The 17,552-nt window shown below is 39.9% G+C and overlaps 1 protein-coding gene across 2 annotated transcripts; it reads left to right on the top strand.

Moving 5' to 3' along the window:
- The first annotated feature begins 2,588 nt into the window (after positions 1–2,588).
- Positions 2,589–16,789, top strand: LOC133729386 (probable LRR receptor-like serine/threonine-protein kinase RFK1). Of its 2 annotated transcripts, XM_062156902.1 has the most exons (24): positions 2,589–2,834; positions 3,318–3,483; positions 4,010–4,081; positions 4,188–4,256; positions 4,337–4,408; positions 4,519–4,590; positions 4,709–4,780; positions 4,870–4,941; positions 5,065–5,136; positions 5,245–5,316; positions 5,410–5,481; positions 5,571–5,639; positions 5,938–6,003; positions 6,177–6,239; positions 6,329–6,376; positions 6,494–6,537; positions 13,679–14,067; positions 14,140–14,335; positions 14,529–14,675; positions 14,862–14,980; positions 15,076–15,286; positions 15,535–15,769; positions 15,872–16,022; positions 16,117–16,789. In XM_062156902.1, the coding sequence occupies exons 1-24, from the start codon at positions 2,729–2,731 to the stop codon at positions 16,519–16,521; spliced, it is 3,060 nt and encodes a 1,019-aa protein (XP_062012886.1). In that variant the 5' UTR covers positions 2,589–2,728; the 3' UTR covers positions 16,522–16,789. The 2 variants fall into 2 exon arrangements, with proteins under 2 accessions (XP_062012886.1, XP_062012887.1); XM_062156903.1 differs by lacking the exons at positions 2,589–2,834; positions 3,318–3,483 and adding an exon at positions 3,581–3,785.
- The last annotated feature ends 763 nt before the right edge of the window (positions 16,790–17,552 follow it).

Below are 17,552 nucleotides of genomic sequence, written 5' to 3'. Positions count from 1 at the left end.
GACTGCGTGTCTGTGTATAACTATATCTATCTGTATATGATTTATAGAACAATGGGGCAATGATCATTTCACTTATTCCAGCTTCTAATCAATTTGTCCAAAAAGAACCGACCTTTGGTTATTCGTGGCTGTAATATCAGTACTTAGTGGGAGCATCGGACGAGGTACTCCGGCGAGGCAATCGGCAGCGGTTGGGGCGGGTGAGGAACAATCTGAGGGTTTTACGGCGGCGAAGGTGGATGACGGGGCTGGCGGATGGGCTGCGCGTGGGGCTTCAGGCGACGACAGAGCATTGAGTGGCGAGGAGCTTAAATTTTTGCAAGGTAGCCATATCGATCTAGCTGAGTTCAATGTGGTTGTAGTCAGGTAGTGCTTGGAAAGGGTTGGGTGGTTGAGAGAGAAGGTGAGATCTGATTTGCGGCCATGGCTTCCAATCGGAGGGGACAAATCAGAGGGAAGAAGACGTCGAAAAAGAAAAACAAGAAAGAAAAAAAGAAAGAAAGAAAGCAAAAAAAATAAAAAACAATACTTTTGAGGGTAAATTAGTCTTTTAACCTCATTAAGTGCCTCACGTGCTAGGCACGTGGTCATAGTTAACGGTTCTGTGACGGAAATAGACCGCAGGTACGACGTTGATACGAAAAAATGAGTCCAGGTATCACATTGATAACTTTGAAAGTTCAGGTATCATTTCAAAAGTCCTTGAAGAGTTCAGACACTGTTGAAGTAAAAAACCCCGTGAAGAACTAAAGGAAGTGGGAAATGTCATTTTTACCCTTATTTTGTGCCTCACGTGCTAGGCACGTGGTCATAGTTAACGTTTCTGTGACGGAAATCGACCGCAGGTACGACGTTGATACGAAAAAATGAGTTCATGTATCACATTGATAACTTTGAAAGTTCAAGTATCATTTCAAAAGTCGTCGAAGAGTTCAGACACTGTTGAAGTAAAAAACCCTTTTTTTTTTCATGAAAAAGGACATCTGCTAGTCAAGGCATGTTACAAACTGGGCCAAATTTCAAAACCCCTCGAAATCCTCGAGTTCATACTAGTGATTTCTTCTCGTAAGGTCGTGCCTAATTAAACAAAGCAAGCTAGTCACTCAAATCTCCTTTGAAGTTTAAACTGAACAACAAATATTGGTTATACATGTCAAGTGATGACTTGGAGTAGTTCTCTTCTTTCATTTGGGTTTTAGTCGTAACCGTGGCTCTTCTTTGTAACTTTCATTTCTTCATTAGAGAAAAAGAAAAGAAAAGAAAAACAACTATAGTCGACTTGATTATTCAAAGTAGACGTCAACCCATTCAAAGTAGAAGTTGTCTTCATTATTCCACGTGTTGGACTGTTGGCTTGATTATTCTTAATTAGCTAGCTTAATCAAAGAAAAGTGATTTATTATAGACGAAGTAAAACTTGCTTGTTCATTCTCCAAGTGTGAGCAGCTGCATATGCCATTGAATTCTTGTTTTGGTTCGAACTCCTAGACGTCGACCTAAGTTTGAATAATGAAATGCCGTTGGCATGCGCATGAAAACTGAGAAAAGATGGTGCCAATGATCTATAAAGCTAGCGTGGAAATTAGTTGAAGAGTTTATGTGAAGTTGTTGACAAACAAATATAGCCAAGTTGCAAATATCTATCTTAAATGGACATTAGTTTAGTTTAATTCTTAACAACAATCAATCTTATCAAACAAGAATACATCAGTTAATAAGAGTTGGCCTCTTCATCAACAAAATGGAGTGAACACTAAATTTTCTCTCTTTATTTGTTTTTTTGTTTTTCAGTTAATTTATGTGGAAATTGAGTGATAATCTTAGGTAGAAATAGATATCGAGATGTTGAAACTGAGTCACACTGAAACCAATCTATTCAGAAAATGTTCATACACTTGACATGATGCTCGGATGTATGACGATTGATGTTGTTAAAGCTGAAACAATATAAAGTGACCAAAATCCACCATGTATCTAATTTTCTTACTGTTGGATCAGCTAGTATTTAATATGTTATGGATCAGTATCTCATAAAACATTGCAAAATACTCCCATCTTATCAAGTCCTATCTTGCGTCTAAAATTCTAAGCTTATTGGTTAGTTAAACAAACTAACAAAGCCTGAAAGCAAAATAGTCATAAATGATAATAATATTTGGCGGCGTGGAATTGAGCAAACTGTACGGTGCCCGGCCATCAGGTGATTCGGGTCCATGGGGCCATCGTATCCTGTACTGTCATTTTCTGGGTTCTGCATGCAAAATCCTAGCTCCTCGGAACTATATAATTAATAATAATCCAAACAAGACTCACATGTCTATTTTGTATTTGTGTATCTTATCTTCAAATTTATTCATTGGTTATTTACTTATTTATCATCGGAACCATGTTCACTCATTTTCACAAAATCATAGCTAATTAATTATATAAACAATTTAACCTTGTTTATTTAAATCCTGAAAATATACATATTTTATGAGCAAACTACAGCAATCAGAATTGAATAAATTAGGAAGAGGACAAAACATAGTCCAACCTAAGACGTCCACAGTCACCCCCATGGTCGTTTTCACCAAATAGTTCAGAGTTCAAACTTCAAACGTTGCTTGTCTGACTAGTACATTGTAAATCAGCATCTAGAAGATAACACATTCCCCCTACCAGTCCTGCACAACTTATTTCACTACTGCCCAAAAGCTTCAATCTTTATTCTCCAGTCTTCATCATCATGCTACCCAGAAGCAAAAGCCGCTTGCTTTTTATATTGCTCACTTTGTTAACCTGCTTATTCAGCTTGTTGAGATTTGCCGAGTCTGAAGTTCCCCAAGATGAAAGTAAGACCCAGTTCCTTGTTCTATTGCTTAAACCCTTTGTTCGGTTGATGAGAAAATGTAGGATTTATTGGGCTAAATTTGGGTTCTTGGGTACCAGCACAGAGCTTTACACACACCCACTTAGTTTTTCTTCGTTTTTCTTAAGGATCAATAGTTTTTGTTTCTTTTCTGGCTAGAATTTCTCATTTGGCCATTTACTTGTGCATAAAGTTCTAGGCTTTGGAATTGGTTTCATTAATTCTCATTTAAAGGTATCTGTAATGGTAAATTGGTGTGTAGCAACCGAATTCTGATAAAGGCTTCACTGTTTTGAGGGGCTCTCTTACTTTGGGCATCAGTTTTTTGATTTTGTTTTATATTGGTTTAACATGTTTTGCTTTCATGTGCTGCCTAAGTGTCAAAATTAAAGTATTAAACTTGGTTTGCTTCCATTCCCTCTTCAATATACATATTCATCATGTTATGTGGTTTGAATGTGGATAGTTGATGCTCTGGAAGAAATTACTCGTACACTGGGTGCTAAGTATTGGAAGTTCAATGGTGGTTCTTGCCAAATTGAAATGGTTGGGGTAACGACGGAACCGCCAAAGGATGCTGAGAGTAGCATTGAATGTGAAGGCAACAGCACTGTCCATCACGTCGTAAAGCTGTATACTTCTCTCATCTTATTGCTAGATGCTTTTATATTTCAATACATGATTATACATCACGATACAGGTTGGTATTTTGATATTAACTTTACCAGGAAAAAAAAAAAACGATTGAGGTTGTTATACTTGATTGATATCTATACTGCATAAGGTAAACTATACTGACCTCTGATGGGGTTAAGTGAAGTCACTACCTCCTTGCATTGCGAGAACTTACCTTGACCTTCCTTATCTACTAGGTGCTAGAAGTTCTCAGCTAAACTGATCTAATGGTAGGTGCCAAGATGGTTTGGCATTGGAGGTAGAAGTTTAATTTTTTGATGATTTTCACCTTAATCTATTGGAGGTTAGTATAGTTGCCAATATTATTACCGTACAAAAGAAGGATTTTCTCACAAAGAGAAGATAATTGTAAATGAACACCACAATCATTAATTTCAAAGCAATCTCTGTTATTATCATTCTGCTTTCTTGTTAATATTGTTCTCTGATTAGTACTTGAATTCATATATTTTAATCTGACAGGGTCCTCAAGAGGTTTAGTCTACCTGGCACGCTTCCACCTCAACTGGTGAAACTACATTACCTTAGAGAAGTGTAAGAGCATTTATATAGCTCAAGACTTGAAAAATGATGTCTGATGACATTTCTGAAATAGTTATTTTTTGCTGAATGCCTTCCAACTTTTTTCATCTTTGTGCAGTGATTTGGTTTACAATTATCTTAGTGGTACAATACCAGCAGAATGGGGTTCAATGCAGTTAACTTCAATGTGAGCTCTCTCAATGTTTTTGATCATATATTTTGAGTTGGTTGTTCTAGTTCTACCAATTAATTCGAAGGCCTGTGCAGCTCTCTTGTTGTAAATCGCTTATCAGGGGAGATTCCAGTGGAGCTGGCAAATATTACCACTCTCAGATATCTGTGAGTTTTATGAATTTTTCTCAGTTATTGACCTTGTAGATTGGGTCGTTTACTGTCATCATCATCTATTTCTAGTATCAACAATCTTTCTTTTGTTTTAAAATAATCAGGAGTCTTGAAGCAAATCAATTCTCTGGAGTTGTTCCTCCTCAGCTTGGGAGTTTAATCAACTTGGAAAGTCTGTAAGGAACATTTTTCTTTCTCGGGAACTTTGAGTCTTGATTTTTCAATACTCTGTTACCATTGCGGAAGGATGAATGATAGGTAAAAGTTGTTGTTGCTTTGGTATTGTAATTTCAGGATATTGTCCTCCAATTATTTGACTGGAAACATACCAAAGACATTCGCTGGGCTAAGAAATCTAACAGACTTGTAAGTTTTTACTGCATTTGCTTTTCTTATAATATACAAAAGTGGTTTACACGCCAAAATAATACCATTAATTTTATTGTCCAATGCAGTAGGATAAATGATAACAACTTCAATGGGACTATACCTGATTTTATACAGAATTGGAAACAACTCAATAGATTGTAAGATCTTTTCTTCTGATGCAATTTTCACCTGTCTTTAAGGCTATCTTTTGTATTCATAGGCGACCCTATGATTTCAAACTTATTTTGTATGTTTAATTTATACATTATTTGGATTTGAAGAGAAATACATGGGAGTGGGCTTCGTGGACCTATCCCGTCAAACATATCTCTCCTGAGTAATTTAGAACAGTTGTAAGTAAAAGGCCTTTTCAATTTTGTTTAGGATTCCTTTTTTCCTTTTTTTTTTTTTTTAGTGAACTAATCCTTTCTTTTTCCTGTTGTGGTGTCATATCTATATAGGAGGATTAGTGATATAAATGGAACAGAGCAGGATTTTCCTATGTTGAAAAACAAGACTGGCCTAGTCAAATTGTAAGTCTAGTATTTGAATTATCAGATATGGTGAACATGTTTTTTTTTATATTTGATAAGGGTTTGTTAATACAACTCCGTTATGTATTTTAGGATACTGAGAAACTGTAACATTTCTGGAGAGATCCCTCCTTACCTATGGACACTGCAGAAACTGGAAATGCTGTAAGTAAAGCTTGCGAAGATAATATATTGATTACATGTGATGTTGATGACCGTAAATGGACGTTGATTATATTTTTGTATGGTGATAGGGATCTGAGTTTTAACAAGTTGATAGGAGAAATTCCAACCACAATCAGCTTAAAGCGTTTGAGATTCCTGTAAGTAGAAATTCTTGCTTGATTCACTTATAAACTGCAAGGTCCATTGCATGTGGCTTTTTCCCTTAAAAGTTTCTGGAAAATGCTGAGACATCTTGCTGGGGAAGGGACAAAAGTGCTGTGTCACACATATGGGCACACAAATGCACCTACATAAGTTTCGGATATTTTGATTTTATAGCTCAAACAATGGTCATACAAGATCAAACAAATGCAAGCTTACTATTTAGGTTTGGTGTCTGCTTAGATTTTGATTTTTGTTTTATGTATGATTTTTGTTTGGTGCTGCTTTCTGTAGATTCTTAACTGGCAACTCTCTGAGTGGAAGTGTACCAGACTCAATCTTCATAGATGGAAGCAATGTGTATGTGTCGTCATTTTGGATGCTTCATATTATTCCTTTTTCTCTATTCATATATGCAATTTACTTTCTCATGTGTATATTATTACTCATTGGAATTCTAGGACATCATCACTTCGACCTTGTATACTTAAATTAAAAAGAGAGTAACCTTTACTATTTATGCTTTTATGCAGTGATCTTTCGTACAATAACTTCACATGGCAAGGCCCTGAGGAACCTGCTTGTCAGGAGAACAAGTCAGAATACTCTCTAGTGAATAGTTATGTAATTTTTGCTGGTTTATATCGATTTAACTGGGTTATTTGACCACTTTTCCTGTTATTAGGAATCTAAACCTGAACTTGTTTCGAAGCTCTTCATCAGAGACCAACTTGTAAGATACTATTTCTCTCTACCTGAGTTTGTTTCTGTTCTTTCCATTCTAAGTCAAGATGTTCAATATCTGTATGGTGTACAATCGTTGCTAACATATTTCACTCGCTCGTCACAGAGGGAGAGGTCTTCCGTGCTTGAAGAATTTGATTTGTCCTCGTTGTAAGTGTATATTCTAATTGGTTTGAATTTTTCTTTTTGTTCAAATTGGTTAGAAATTAGAATGTCGTGCAATGCTCTACAAGCAAAACTAGTTATAAAATGGTAACCGATAAAGATTGTACACCCCAAAAAGTAAATACTTTGTTTAAGTATATTGGTATTGAGAGAGATTGATGAGAGAAGTGTGTTTCATTATAGAGAATAGGAGCCCTATATATAGGGATTACAAGTGCATAATCTAAGAGTACAAGGATTCCTTATCTAACTTGGAGTAGGAAACCTCTCCTATTACAACTATAGAACTTATCCTAGTTTGACTAGGCACACTAAGTGTCAATATCCTTCAACACTCCCCCTTGTGCCGCTCAAACTTGGTGGTGACGCTTCATCCGTTGCCTCGTTAAAAACCTTGCTCAAGTGAAAAACCCTGTGGGATAAAAATGAACTCGAGGAGGAGAAAAGAGTGCAACACGTCCTTGATCCTTCGAGACTGAGTAACTCCCCCTGATGTCGAAATCTCCCCCTGATTGCTACAATCATGGGAGTTCGGATAACCTTCTTAATCCGATACTCTTCACATGTTTCTCGAAGGTGGATTTAGGTAACGACTTAGTGAATAAGTCCGCTATATTATCCTCTGATCGGATTTGATTCACTTCAATCTTTAGAAGTGATTGTTGTTGCTGATTATAAAAGAACTTAGGCGATATATGCTTGGTGTTGTCGCCCTTGATGAAACCTAACTTCATTTGTTCAATACAAGCTGCATTATCCTCATAAATGCATGTAGGTTCATCTGTGGTAGACTTCAAACCACAACTTCCTTGAATGTGTCGAATTACAAACCTTAGCCATACACATTCACGTACAGCTTCATGTAGAGCAATAATCTCTGCATGATTTGAGGAAGTAGCAACAAGGGTCTGTTTCGTAGACCTCCAAGATATCGCAGTGCTTCCCATGGTAAAGACATAACCTGTTTGGGAGCGACCTTTGTGAGGGTCAGAGAGGTACCCTGCATCAGCAAAACCCATCAAGACATCATTGTCGTTTTGATGGAGGGAGATAGGAGGACGCCGGCCACCATGAGCGGCGGCGGCGCCGGCGGCGGCAACATGGCCGGCGGCCATTCCATGGACGGGGGCGTTTTGCCTTTTGGGGTTCGATCCCAATTTTCCGTCATTCCTTTTCTCTCTGTAGGGATAGAATAGACCCATATCAATCGTACCTCTTAGGTATCGAAAAATGGTCTTTACACCAATCCAATGGCGGCGCGTTGGCGCAGAGCTGTGTCGAGCTAACAAGTTCACTGCGAATGAGATATCCGGTCTTGTGCATTGAGCTAAGTACAATAATGCGCCTATTGCACTTAAATAGGGCACTTCGGCCTCTAAGGGTTCTTCGTCCTCATCCCTTGGACGAAACGGATCTTTTCCGGGCTCAAGACTACGGCCGATCATGGGAGTACTCGCAGGCTTTGCTTTATCTTCATTAAAGCGCCTTAGAATTTTCTGAGTATATGCAGACTGATGGATCAAAATCCCATCACTACGGTGCTCGAGTTCTAAACCGAGACAAAACCGTGTTTTCCCAAGATCTTTCATCTCAAATTCGGATTTCAAGTAATTAGCAGTTTCCTTTAACTCATCCAGAGTTCCAATTAGGTTCATGTCATCGACATAAACTGCTACGATTGCAAATCCGGAACTTGTTCTTTTAATGAACACGCATGGGCATATTTCATTGTTAATATATCCCTTCCCAATCAAGTAGTCACTTAGACGGTTATACCACATCCGTCCAGACTGTTTTAATCCATACAGTGAGCGTTTTAATCTTATTGAAAACGCGCTCCGTGGTTTAGAGCCACTTGATTTGGGTAATTGAAGTCCATCTGGAACCTTCATATATATCTCTGAATCTAGATCCCCATAGAGATATGCTGTAACCACATCCATAAGCTGCATGTCAAGTTTTTCGGAAACTACCAAGCTGACAAGGTAGCGGAACGTTATAACGTCCATTACGGGAGAATATGTCTCCTCGTAGTCGATTCCAGGGCGTTGTGAGAAACCTTGCGCCACAAGGCGGGCTTTATATCTTACCACCTCATTTTTCTCATTACGCTTTCTAACAAAGACCCATTTATGGCCAATAGGCTTTACACTTGGGGGTGTCTGCGTTACAGGCCCAAATACCTGTCTCTTTGTTAGTGAATCCAATTCAACCTGGATCGCATCTTTCCATTTAGGCCAATCTGCTCTTCGTTGACATTCTTCAACAGAGCGAGGTTCGATATCATCATATTCTATAATCCCTTTCGCAATATGATATGCAAATGCATCATCAATCGCCATAGAATTTCTATCCATCGTCTCATGTACACTAGTGTAATTTATGGAGATCTCTCTATTCTCTGGAGTTGGTTCTGACATTGGAGCGTCCCCCAATGATGTCTCTTGGACATAACCATAATCCGGAATATTCTCATGAGATGGATTATTTATATCGATGATTAATAGATTATTTTGTGCCAAACTCGCTTTCTTTCTTGGGTGAGAATCCATCGAACCTATGGGCCTCCCGCGCTTCCTGGCGGGAGCCGTGGGCCTAGCCATAACGTCACCATCATTGAGAGATGGGACGTTGGCGCCATGCTCATGCATTCTTGAGTTGGCGTCATGTCCTCTACTTTTAGGGACATCAATCCTTGCAGGCACGTTTGCAGCAGGTATGTGTGATCTCGTCACTTTAGCGATATCAGAAAACGCATCAGGCATCGATTCTGCTACGTTCTGAAGATCGAGGATTCTCCGCACTTCAATTTCGGACTGTGCGGTTCGGGGATCAAGATGAGACAGAGTGGGGACAGACCACGATAATTTCGGTCGTTCCTGTTGAACATTGATGTTCTTATCTCCCCCTAACGATGGGAAGACTGTCTCATCGAAGTGACAATCCGCAAATCTTGCGGTAAAGAGATCGCCTGTCAAGGGTTCTATACTTCTATGTAGCGGATAATCGTTGGAGAATCATAACCAACGTAAACGCCTAATCGTCGTTGAGGACCTATTTTGGTGCGCTGTGGAAGCGCAATTGGCACATAAACTGCGCACCCAAATATGCGTAAGTGTGAGACATTGGGCTCATACCCAGTCACCATCTGGGACGCAGAAAAGGGTTGAGTGGCAGTAGGCCTCAGACGAATAAGCACAGCTGCATGCAATATTGCATAGCCCCAAGCAGAAATAGGGAGATTGGTGCGCATCACCAATGCTAGAGCAACCATTTGTAGTCGTTTAATGATGGCTTCTGCGAGACCATTTTGGGTATGAACATGAGGAACAGGATGTTCAACATCAATCCCAATGGACATGCAATAATCATCAAAAGTCTTTGATGTAAACTCTCCAGCATTGTCTAATCTTATAGACTTAATAGGATGATCAGGGTGGTGAGCCCTTAACTTAATTATTTGTGCTAGGAGTTTAGCAAATGCAGCGTTCCTTGTGGACAATAACATGACATGTGACCAGCGTGTCGATGCATCAACCAATACCATAAAATATCGAAATGGTCCGCATGATGGTTGAATAGGTCCACAAATATCACCTTGGATTCTTTGCAAGAATGGTATATTTTCTTTAGTGTCCTTTGCATAGAATGGTCTCGATCCTAATTTTGCTAAAGAGCAGGCTTTGCAGAACGAATGATGGGCTTTGGAAACAACCAATGAGGATTTTGGTGGAGCCATGAAGTCACAATGGACCTTAGGAGTAAAAATTGGAGTCAAGGGAGTAGGGGTGGCGTCAAAGCCACCCTTGGGCCGCAGGGGGATGGCGGCGCCGACCGGTGATGGCCGGACTTGAGGGGGAAAGGCGCCGTGAGGTGCAGGTGCTCCTCCTTGATCCAAATTTCGAGTTTTACTTCCTTTCGTTCTGAAAAAGGGATGTCCGTGTGAAGTCTTTAATATACGGATCATCATGTCACGACCTGGGTGTCCCAAACGGTCGTGCCAAGGCCTATATGTGTCGGAATCCCATAAATCATCTCTCATGACATGGTTGGATTCAATGACTCGAATAGTGGTTGCATACAACCCACTAGAGCGACACATAAGTTTCTCTAAGACTCGTTTATGTCCGTAGTCATTAGAGGTGATGCAAAGGAACTCTTGTCCATTCTCACAATGTGTTTCCACATGAAAACCATTGGCTCTTATATCTTTGAAGCTTAATAGGGTTCTTCCTGCCCTAGGAGCATAAAGAGCTTCGGTGACATTTAAACTCGTGCCATTTGGCAACATAAATTGGGCTGGTCCTCGACCATGGATCAATCGAGATGATCCAGCCATCGTAGTCACGGAAGATCGAGATGGTGTCATCCATAGAAATAGCTGTCTATTTCGAAGGATAGTATGTGTAGTTGCACTATCCACGAGGCATTCTAGCTCTCCAGGAAACATACTGAAAAATAATAAAGTTCGAATTAAAAATATGTCCAAGACATTGTATAGAACAAATCGAAAACTTTATTAAAATAGCCAATGATTACATCAAAGTTTCTTGACCAAAATCTAATCCAATATAAAAATCAAACTGTAGACAAATCGTAGTCACTCAATCCGTTCGGTAATTTCAATTTAGTTGTGACTAGGTAAGGTAAGGCGAGATTTTGGTGGAGCGTTGCTCACTTTTAAAACCGTTCTCTCAGATCAAACCTTGCCTAGACATCACAAGTACTCTTGAGTACGCCTAGAGGGAAAAAGTTAATACAATAAGTCATTTTATTGATTTAAGGCATAATTGCCATTACATAATTCTTGGAAAAGTAAAGGACTATACTAATCAAAATCTGCAGCATCCTTGTGCAATTCTTTGTCAGATTTGAAGTCCGCTATGGTGAGATTGACGTTGGCATCATCACCATCTTCTTCTATATTTTCGGCAAAATTGGCTTCATGCTCTCTGAAGTCTCTAAATGCCTTGTAATGCGCAGCCAATTGTTTGCTTGTTTTGCATTGTTTGAACCAGTGCTCACTAGATCCACATCGATGACACATGTCATTGTGATTTCCTCCCTTTAATTGAGGTGCATTTTTTGCACTTGGGTGGCGTCCCCCATAGGAGTTGGTGCCATTCCCACGGCCCTGGGAGGTTCCTCCATGTCCTGGAGCCCCACGGCCTCCTCTCCCACGTTGCCATGTATTGCCACGTGATCGTCCTTCATTCTGACGAGTACCTTCCTTTGTAGGGCGGTTATATGGACCAGAATGTCCGTTGTGTCCCTTATTCTTAGGGTTCCACTCCTTGCGCCCTCCTTTGGGTGCATTATTATAATTCGCCTCATGAACGCTCTTAGTTTCGATAGGCCTTGAATTATAATTCTTCACGAGGATATTATCATGCTTTTCAGCTACAGACATAATAGTAATGAGCTGATGAAATCTCGTGATCCGTCTAGTATCGAATTCAGTTCGATATTGCTTTGAGAGCAAAATTGCTGAGACGGGGAAGGTGGAGAGAGTTTTCTCAATTAGTTCTTGCTCTGTGACGGGTTGTCCACAGAACCCAACATGGTTTTGAGGCGTAGAACTTCTGAATTATATTCAGCTACAGACTTGAAGTCGGCGAATCGTAGATTGCCCCATTGAACTTTCAAGTCAGGGAGGAGGGTATCCTTGATATTACCAAATCGCTCTTCTAGCGCGACCCATAATTCTCTAGCATCCTTGATTGCCATGTACTCCAATCGGAGTGATTTATCCATGTGGCGCCTCATCAAGATGAGGGCGGTGGCATTGTTCGTAGCCGTACGCTCAAATATGAGAGTAGGATTAGGAGCTTGAATTAAGGGTAGGATCCCTTTTGAAGTGAGATGGTGCTCAACATCCGTGGCCCAACTATGATATTCCGAGCCAGTTGAGGTAAGTGCAGGAAAGTCAAGTTTCGACATCCTGAAATAAGAAGAAGAAATATATTAGTTTCGGAGTTAAAACTTCCACGACAACTAAATATTAAGATTTCCGAGCTATGCTACCAAGAAATCGATTTCCAAGAAAATTGGATTAGACCGAAACAATGATGTTTATAAGGTCATAAATCGATGCTTGCGGACGCTCTTAGTCTGAAGTCTTTACGAACACTCTTAGTTCGTTTATAGCGCGAATCCCCACGATTCCGCTTTGAATCGAACCCACGTTCTATGAAAGGTGGGATGAAGAAGAAGGGAGGTTTTTAAGTCCCCGAGAAAAAGAAGAAATATTCAAATTTCAAATTTTAGGAACTTCAAAACTTACTCTTTTGAATACTTACTTTTTGGTTTTGGATCACGCGCGTGTCGATGCAGGCGTGATGGAACGAAGCGAGTCGAGTAAAGGTGTGCAGTGGTGCGCGGCAGCAGGGGCTGCAGTGGCAGCGAGTTGCAGGTGTGCTGCAGGGGCAGCAAGGGGTGCAGGGGCTACGGGCGCGAAGTAGGCAGGCCGGTTGCGGGGCAGCAGTCGGTGCGGGCAAGGCAGCAGCGAACGCAGGTGTGCGTAGGGGCTGCGGAGGCAGGTGTGCGCGGGGCAGCAGGGGCTGCAGAGGTGCGCGCGGGGCAGCAGGGGCTGCGGAGGCGTGCGGGGCAGCAAGGGCTGCAGCGGTGGCTAGCACGGGCTAGGAGCTGCGGCAGTTTTGGTGATAGGGATTTCTTTTCGGGTTTTGGCTTTTGCTTTGTGTGGCTAGAGTCGTGCTGATAACGTGTTTAAGTATATTGGTATTGAGAGAGATTGATGAGAGAAGTGTGTTTCATTATAGAGAATAGGAGCCCTATATATAGGGATTACAAGTGCATAATCTAAGAGTACAAGGATTCCTTATCGAACTTGGAGTAGGAAACCTCTCCTATTACAACTATAGAACTTATCCTAGTTTGACTAGGCACACTAAGTGTCAATATCCTTCAACATACTTCTGATTTTAAAGTCTTTCTTGCAAAAACAATCAGTTCAGGCTCAATTAAGTTAATTCAGAGATAAATGTTATGAAATTAATCGTGCATACATAAATTGATTAAATTCTAACCGTTGTTTTTTCATTACTCGATTACCCAAAGTTGAGTTCAGATGCTCTCACTTATTATTCTTTTTGCTATATTATGCCAGATTCAACTTGTTTGCATGTAAATTGTGGTGGGAATGATATTACCGTCAAAGAAAGTAAAGAAAGCATTTTGTATCTAGGAGATGGAGGAGTTGAAGGTGGCACTGCAGAGTATTTCTTCAATGACGATCATTATTGGGGATTTAGTAGCACCGGAGACTTCTTGGATGACAACGATTTCCAAAATACACGATACTCTTTATCTCTGGCATCTTCGAATCACTCTGAATTATATACAACGGCACGCATAGCTCCAATTTCAATCACTTATTTTCATTACTGCTTAGAAAATGGTGACTATACTCTAAGTCTGCACTTCGCGGAGATACAGTTTACAAATAACCAAACATTCACAACTCTTGGGAGGCGCATATTTGATATCTATATTCAGGTATCTAGTTACGTTGTTAGAATTGTTTCTTTAAAGGAGTAAAGAGATTTATTGTTGAGAACTTTGTCTCAGGATAAACTATGGTGGAAGGACTTCAATATTGAAGATCAGGCCAAGTTGGCTCAAACTCCAGTACTAAAACAACATAATATCAGTGTGACAAATAATGTCTTAGAGATCCGATTTTATTTTGCGGGTAAAGGGACAACCAGGATTCCTGACAGTGGAGTTTATGGTCCCCTTGTCTCTGCTATTTCAGTGAAGTCTGGTGAGTCATTCAACTGCTTACAATGCATGTAAAGAAATGAATTTGCTTTTAATCCTTGTATGATAGTTTTGTATGAAGGCTCTAGTGAACCCTTCTCAACCTCTTTTACAATTTGCTTATCAGGTTTTCCATTATTATTCCTTGATTCTCCTTTATCTTATTCTTGTAAGCTAACTCATAGTTACACTGGCAGATTCCAAACCTTGCTCAAGTGGTAAAAATAAGGGAACTACTCAAATTGTCATTGGGGTTGTAATAGGAGCACTATGCCTAGTATTTCTTGTTTTAGGAATCCTATGGTGGAGAGGCAACTTACCAGGAAAACTGGGCAGAAAGAAAGGTACTTGATCATTTGAAATGTCCCATATTCAGATTCGTGGAGTCCTACTGATCGTTTCCACAAGTAATGAAATGAAAGGGAAAACAGAATTTAACAATTGCACTTCTTGAGTTCTCAAGCAAGAAGTTATATTGATTACATGACACTAATTGGCTTACTCCCTTTTTTGTGCCTCCATGGTGACAGATGGAAAAGAATCTGATACCCAGATGGGGAATTTCACCTTAAAACAACTACAAGCTGCCACAAACGACTTTGATTACGATAACAAAATTGGAGAAGGTGGTTTTGGTCCTGTGTACAAGGTACTTTGGTTATGTATACATTGACCTTTTTGTTCTATTATAGATCTCCCTTTTTGCATTGGCATACATAATTCTGAATAGGAGTTGTGATACAGGGTCAATTGCCTGATGGTACGGTGATAGCAGTGAAGCAGCTTTCCTCTAAATCAAGGCAAGGAAATCGTGAATTTTTAAATGAGATGGGCATGATATCTTGTTTACAACACCCGAATCTTGTGAAACTTCATGGATGCTGTATCGAAGGAGGTCAGTTATTGCTGGTCTATGAGTACTTGGAGAACAATAACCTTGCTCGAGCTTTGTTTGGTGAGTAATAGTTTATGCGGTTCATTGTTCAACTGTATAAGTACAAAAGTGAATTAAGATGCAACTGATCAATAACCTAAAGTGTAAAGCCTTGAGTTGTTTTCGTTTCTACTTTTCTGTGTTTTGGTTTCTTTCTGTGTACTCTCTAAGTAGTTTAGTTTTGTTTTATTTTGGAAATTTGTTTGCCCTGTTGTTTCTAGAATGAAAAAAAAGGTTAAACTAAGCATCATTTCTTGAATATTTTGTAGGTCGAGTCACTCAGATCAAAATGGACTGGCCAACAAGGCGTAAGATTTGTATTGGGATAGCAAGAGGACTTGCTTTTCTTCATGAAGAATCTGTACTAAAAATTGTTCACCGGGACATCAAAGCAACTAATGTGCTGCTTGATGTGGACTTAAACCCTAAAATATCTGACTTTGGACTAGCAAAGCTCGATGAAGAGGAGAAGACGCACATAAGCACCCGAGTTGCTGGGACCATGTCAGTATAATTGTTGCTATTTTGCCATGCTTGCCATAATGTCTAGCTAAGTTGGCAATTTTTTTATAGCTGAGTAACAAATTTTGTCATCTTGATTTGCAGAGGGTACATGGCACCGGAATATGCACTATGGGGTCACCTGACCTACAAAGCAGATGTTTACAGTTTTGGAGTAGTGGCTTTGGAACTTATTAGTGGGAAGAACAACAATGCTTATATGCAAAGTGATGATTGCGTTTGTCTTTTAGATTGGGTACTCTTACCATTTCCATATGCTGATTATATATTGCATTAAGGTTGTTATCATTGTTAGTAATTCACTGTGAAACTGCAATAAACATGTGCAGGGTTGTCATGTGCAACAATCTGGAAATTTGTTGGAGCTAGTCGATGAGAAGTTAGGGTCCGAGTTTGACAAAAAGGAAGCAGAGATCATGATCAAAGTAGCTCTGATATGCACAAACGCCTCTGCTTCACTTCGGCCTAGCATGTCTGAGGTGGTCAAAATGCTTGAAGGACAAATAGCCGTTCCGGACGTGATCCCAGAACCGAGTAGCTACAAGGAGGATTTGAGGTTTAAGGCCATGAGAGACCTCCATCGGCAGAGGGAAACTGACAGTTCAACTATGACCCAAACACAAATGACCGTCCAAACACAAATGACCGTCCAAACATTCTGCTCAACCTCTACCACATCTGGCATTGACTCCTGTGAAATCAACCCAGAATCCGTACCCCCTTCCGAGAAGTGAGAATTCTATAGTAAATGTACCTGCAGAGTAGCAGTTCCATTTCCATACTAATTTCTTTCTGTATATATGTTCCCTTTTGGTTCTGTTATTTGGTTATTCTTTTAGGGATTAGAGAATACCTATTACCTTCTCTCCTTCGATTTGGTTCGATGTATACAGATTGATGGTTCTATAAAGTTGACATTGCTATTTGATAAACAGGGGTTGTTGATCTATTGATAGCCCTGATGTTTGACTCCATAGCAAACGATACCTAGCTATAGTGAAGAATGAGGTTCCGTATTTGTAGTAAGCTCTGCTAGAGTGTTTGCCTACATTTTTTTTTTGACAACTGAGTGTTTGCCTACATTGAACACCAAGTTACTGTGAGTCAGTGAATGGGCTTCATGTAAGCCTAATATTAGGTTGGGCCAACCACATTGTAGTGTTTTCTCTTTTCATCAGATATAGATTGTTTCATGGATTTGAAATGTGAACCGGAAAGTTCTAGAGATCTTTTTCTCAAGAGCGATAGTTTTCTGTTTTGCTCTTGCCTGGTTTGAAGGTTGAAGAGGTTGATGTGTTATTCAATACACTAAAGCTTGCATTAGAGGACAAGAAAGGTTTACCTCCAGAGAAGCTATACAAACGTCTTTCGATAGTTCTCAGGCTGTCAGGCATGCTGATGGTTGTCTTGAACGTACGGAATCTCAAAGCTTTTATTCTACTTATGATGAAGCGCGGCCTGAAAGCCCTTCAGCGAAACAACATAGGCTTGAGTGCTTGTATCTTGTAGTTGTTTATCTGCTAAAGAGCGAAATAGAGCGGTGGCGGCTCGGTACCGCACCTTCTCTCCTGGAACACATAATTCTTGCACTTAATAACACAAAGTACAAGAAATAAAGCATATGATATTCTTGTCCAAATTTGCTATGCTTCTGGGAACGAGAAGCTGCATAAGTTTTTTAAGATGGCCGGTAGCTGAAGGCCTGGATAGCAATATGATGAGTGCTACGTTGTATGGGTTAGCTCGTTTGACTCATGAGTTTCCT

Source organism: Rosa rugosa, chromosome 2 (genome assembly GCF_958449725.1).
Source record: "Rosa rugosa chromosome 2, drRosRugo1.1, whole genome shotgun sequence".
NCBI classification, from domain to species: domain Eukaryota; kingdom Viridiplantae; phylum Streptophyta; class Magnoliopsida; order Rosales; family Rosaceae; genus Rosa; species Rosa rugosa.
Note: the sequence above shows the minus strand (reverse complement) of the source record. Positions and strands in the feature narration are given on the sequence as shown.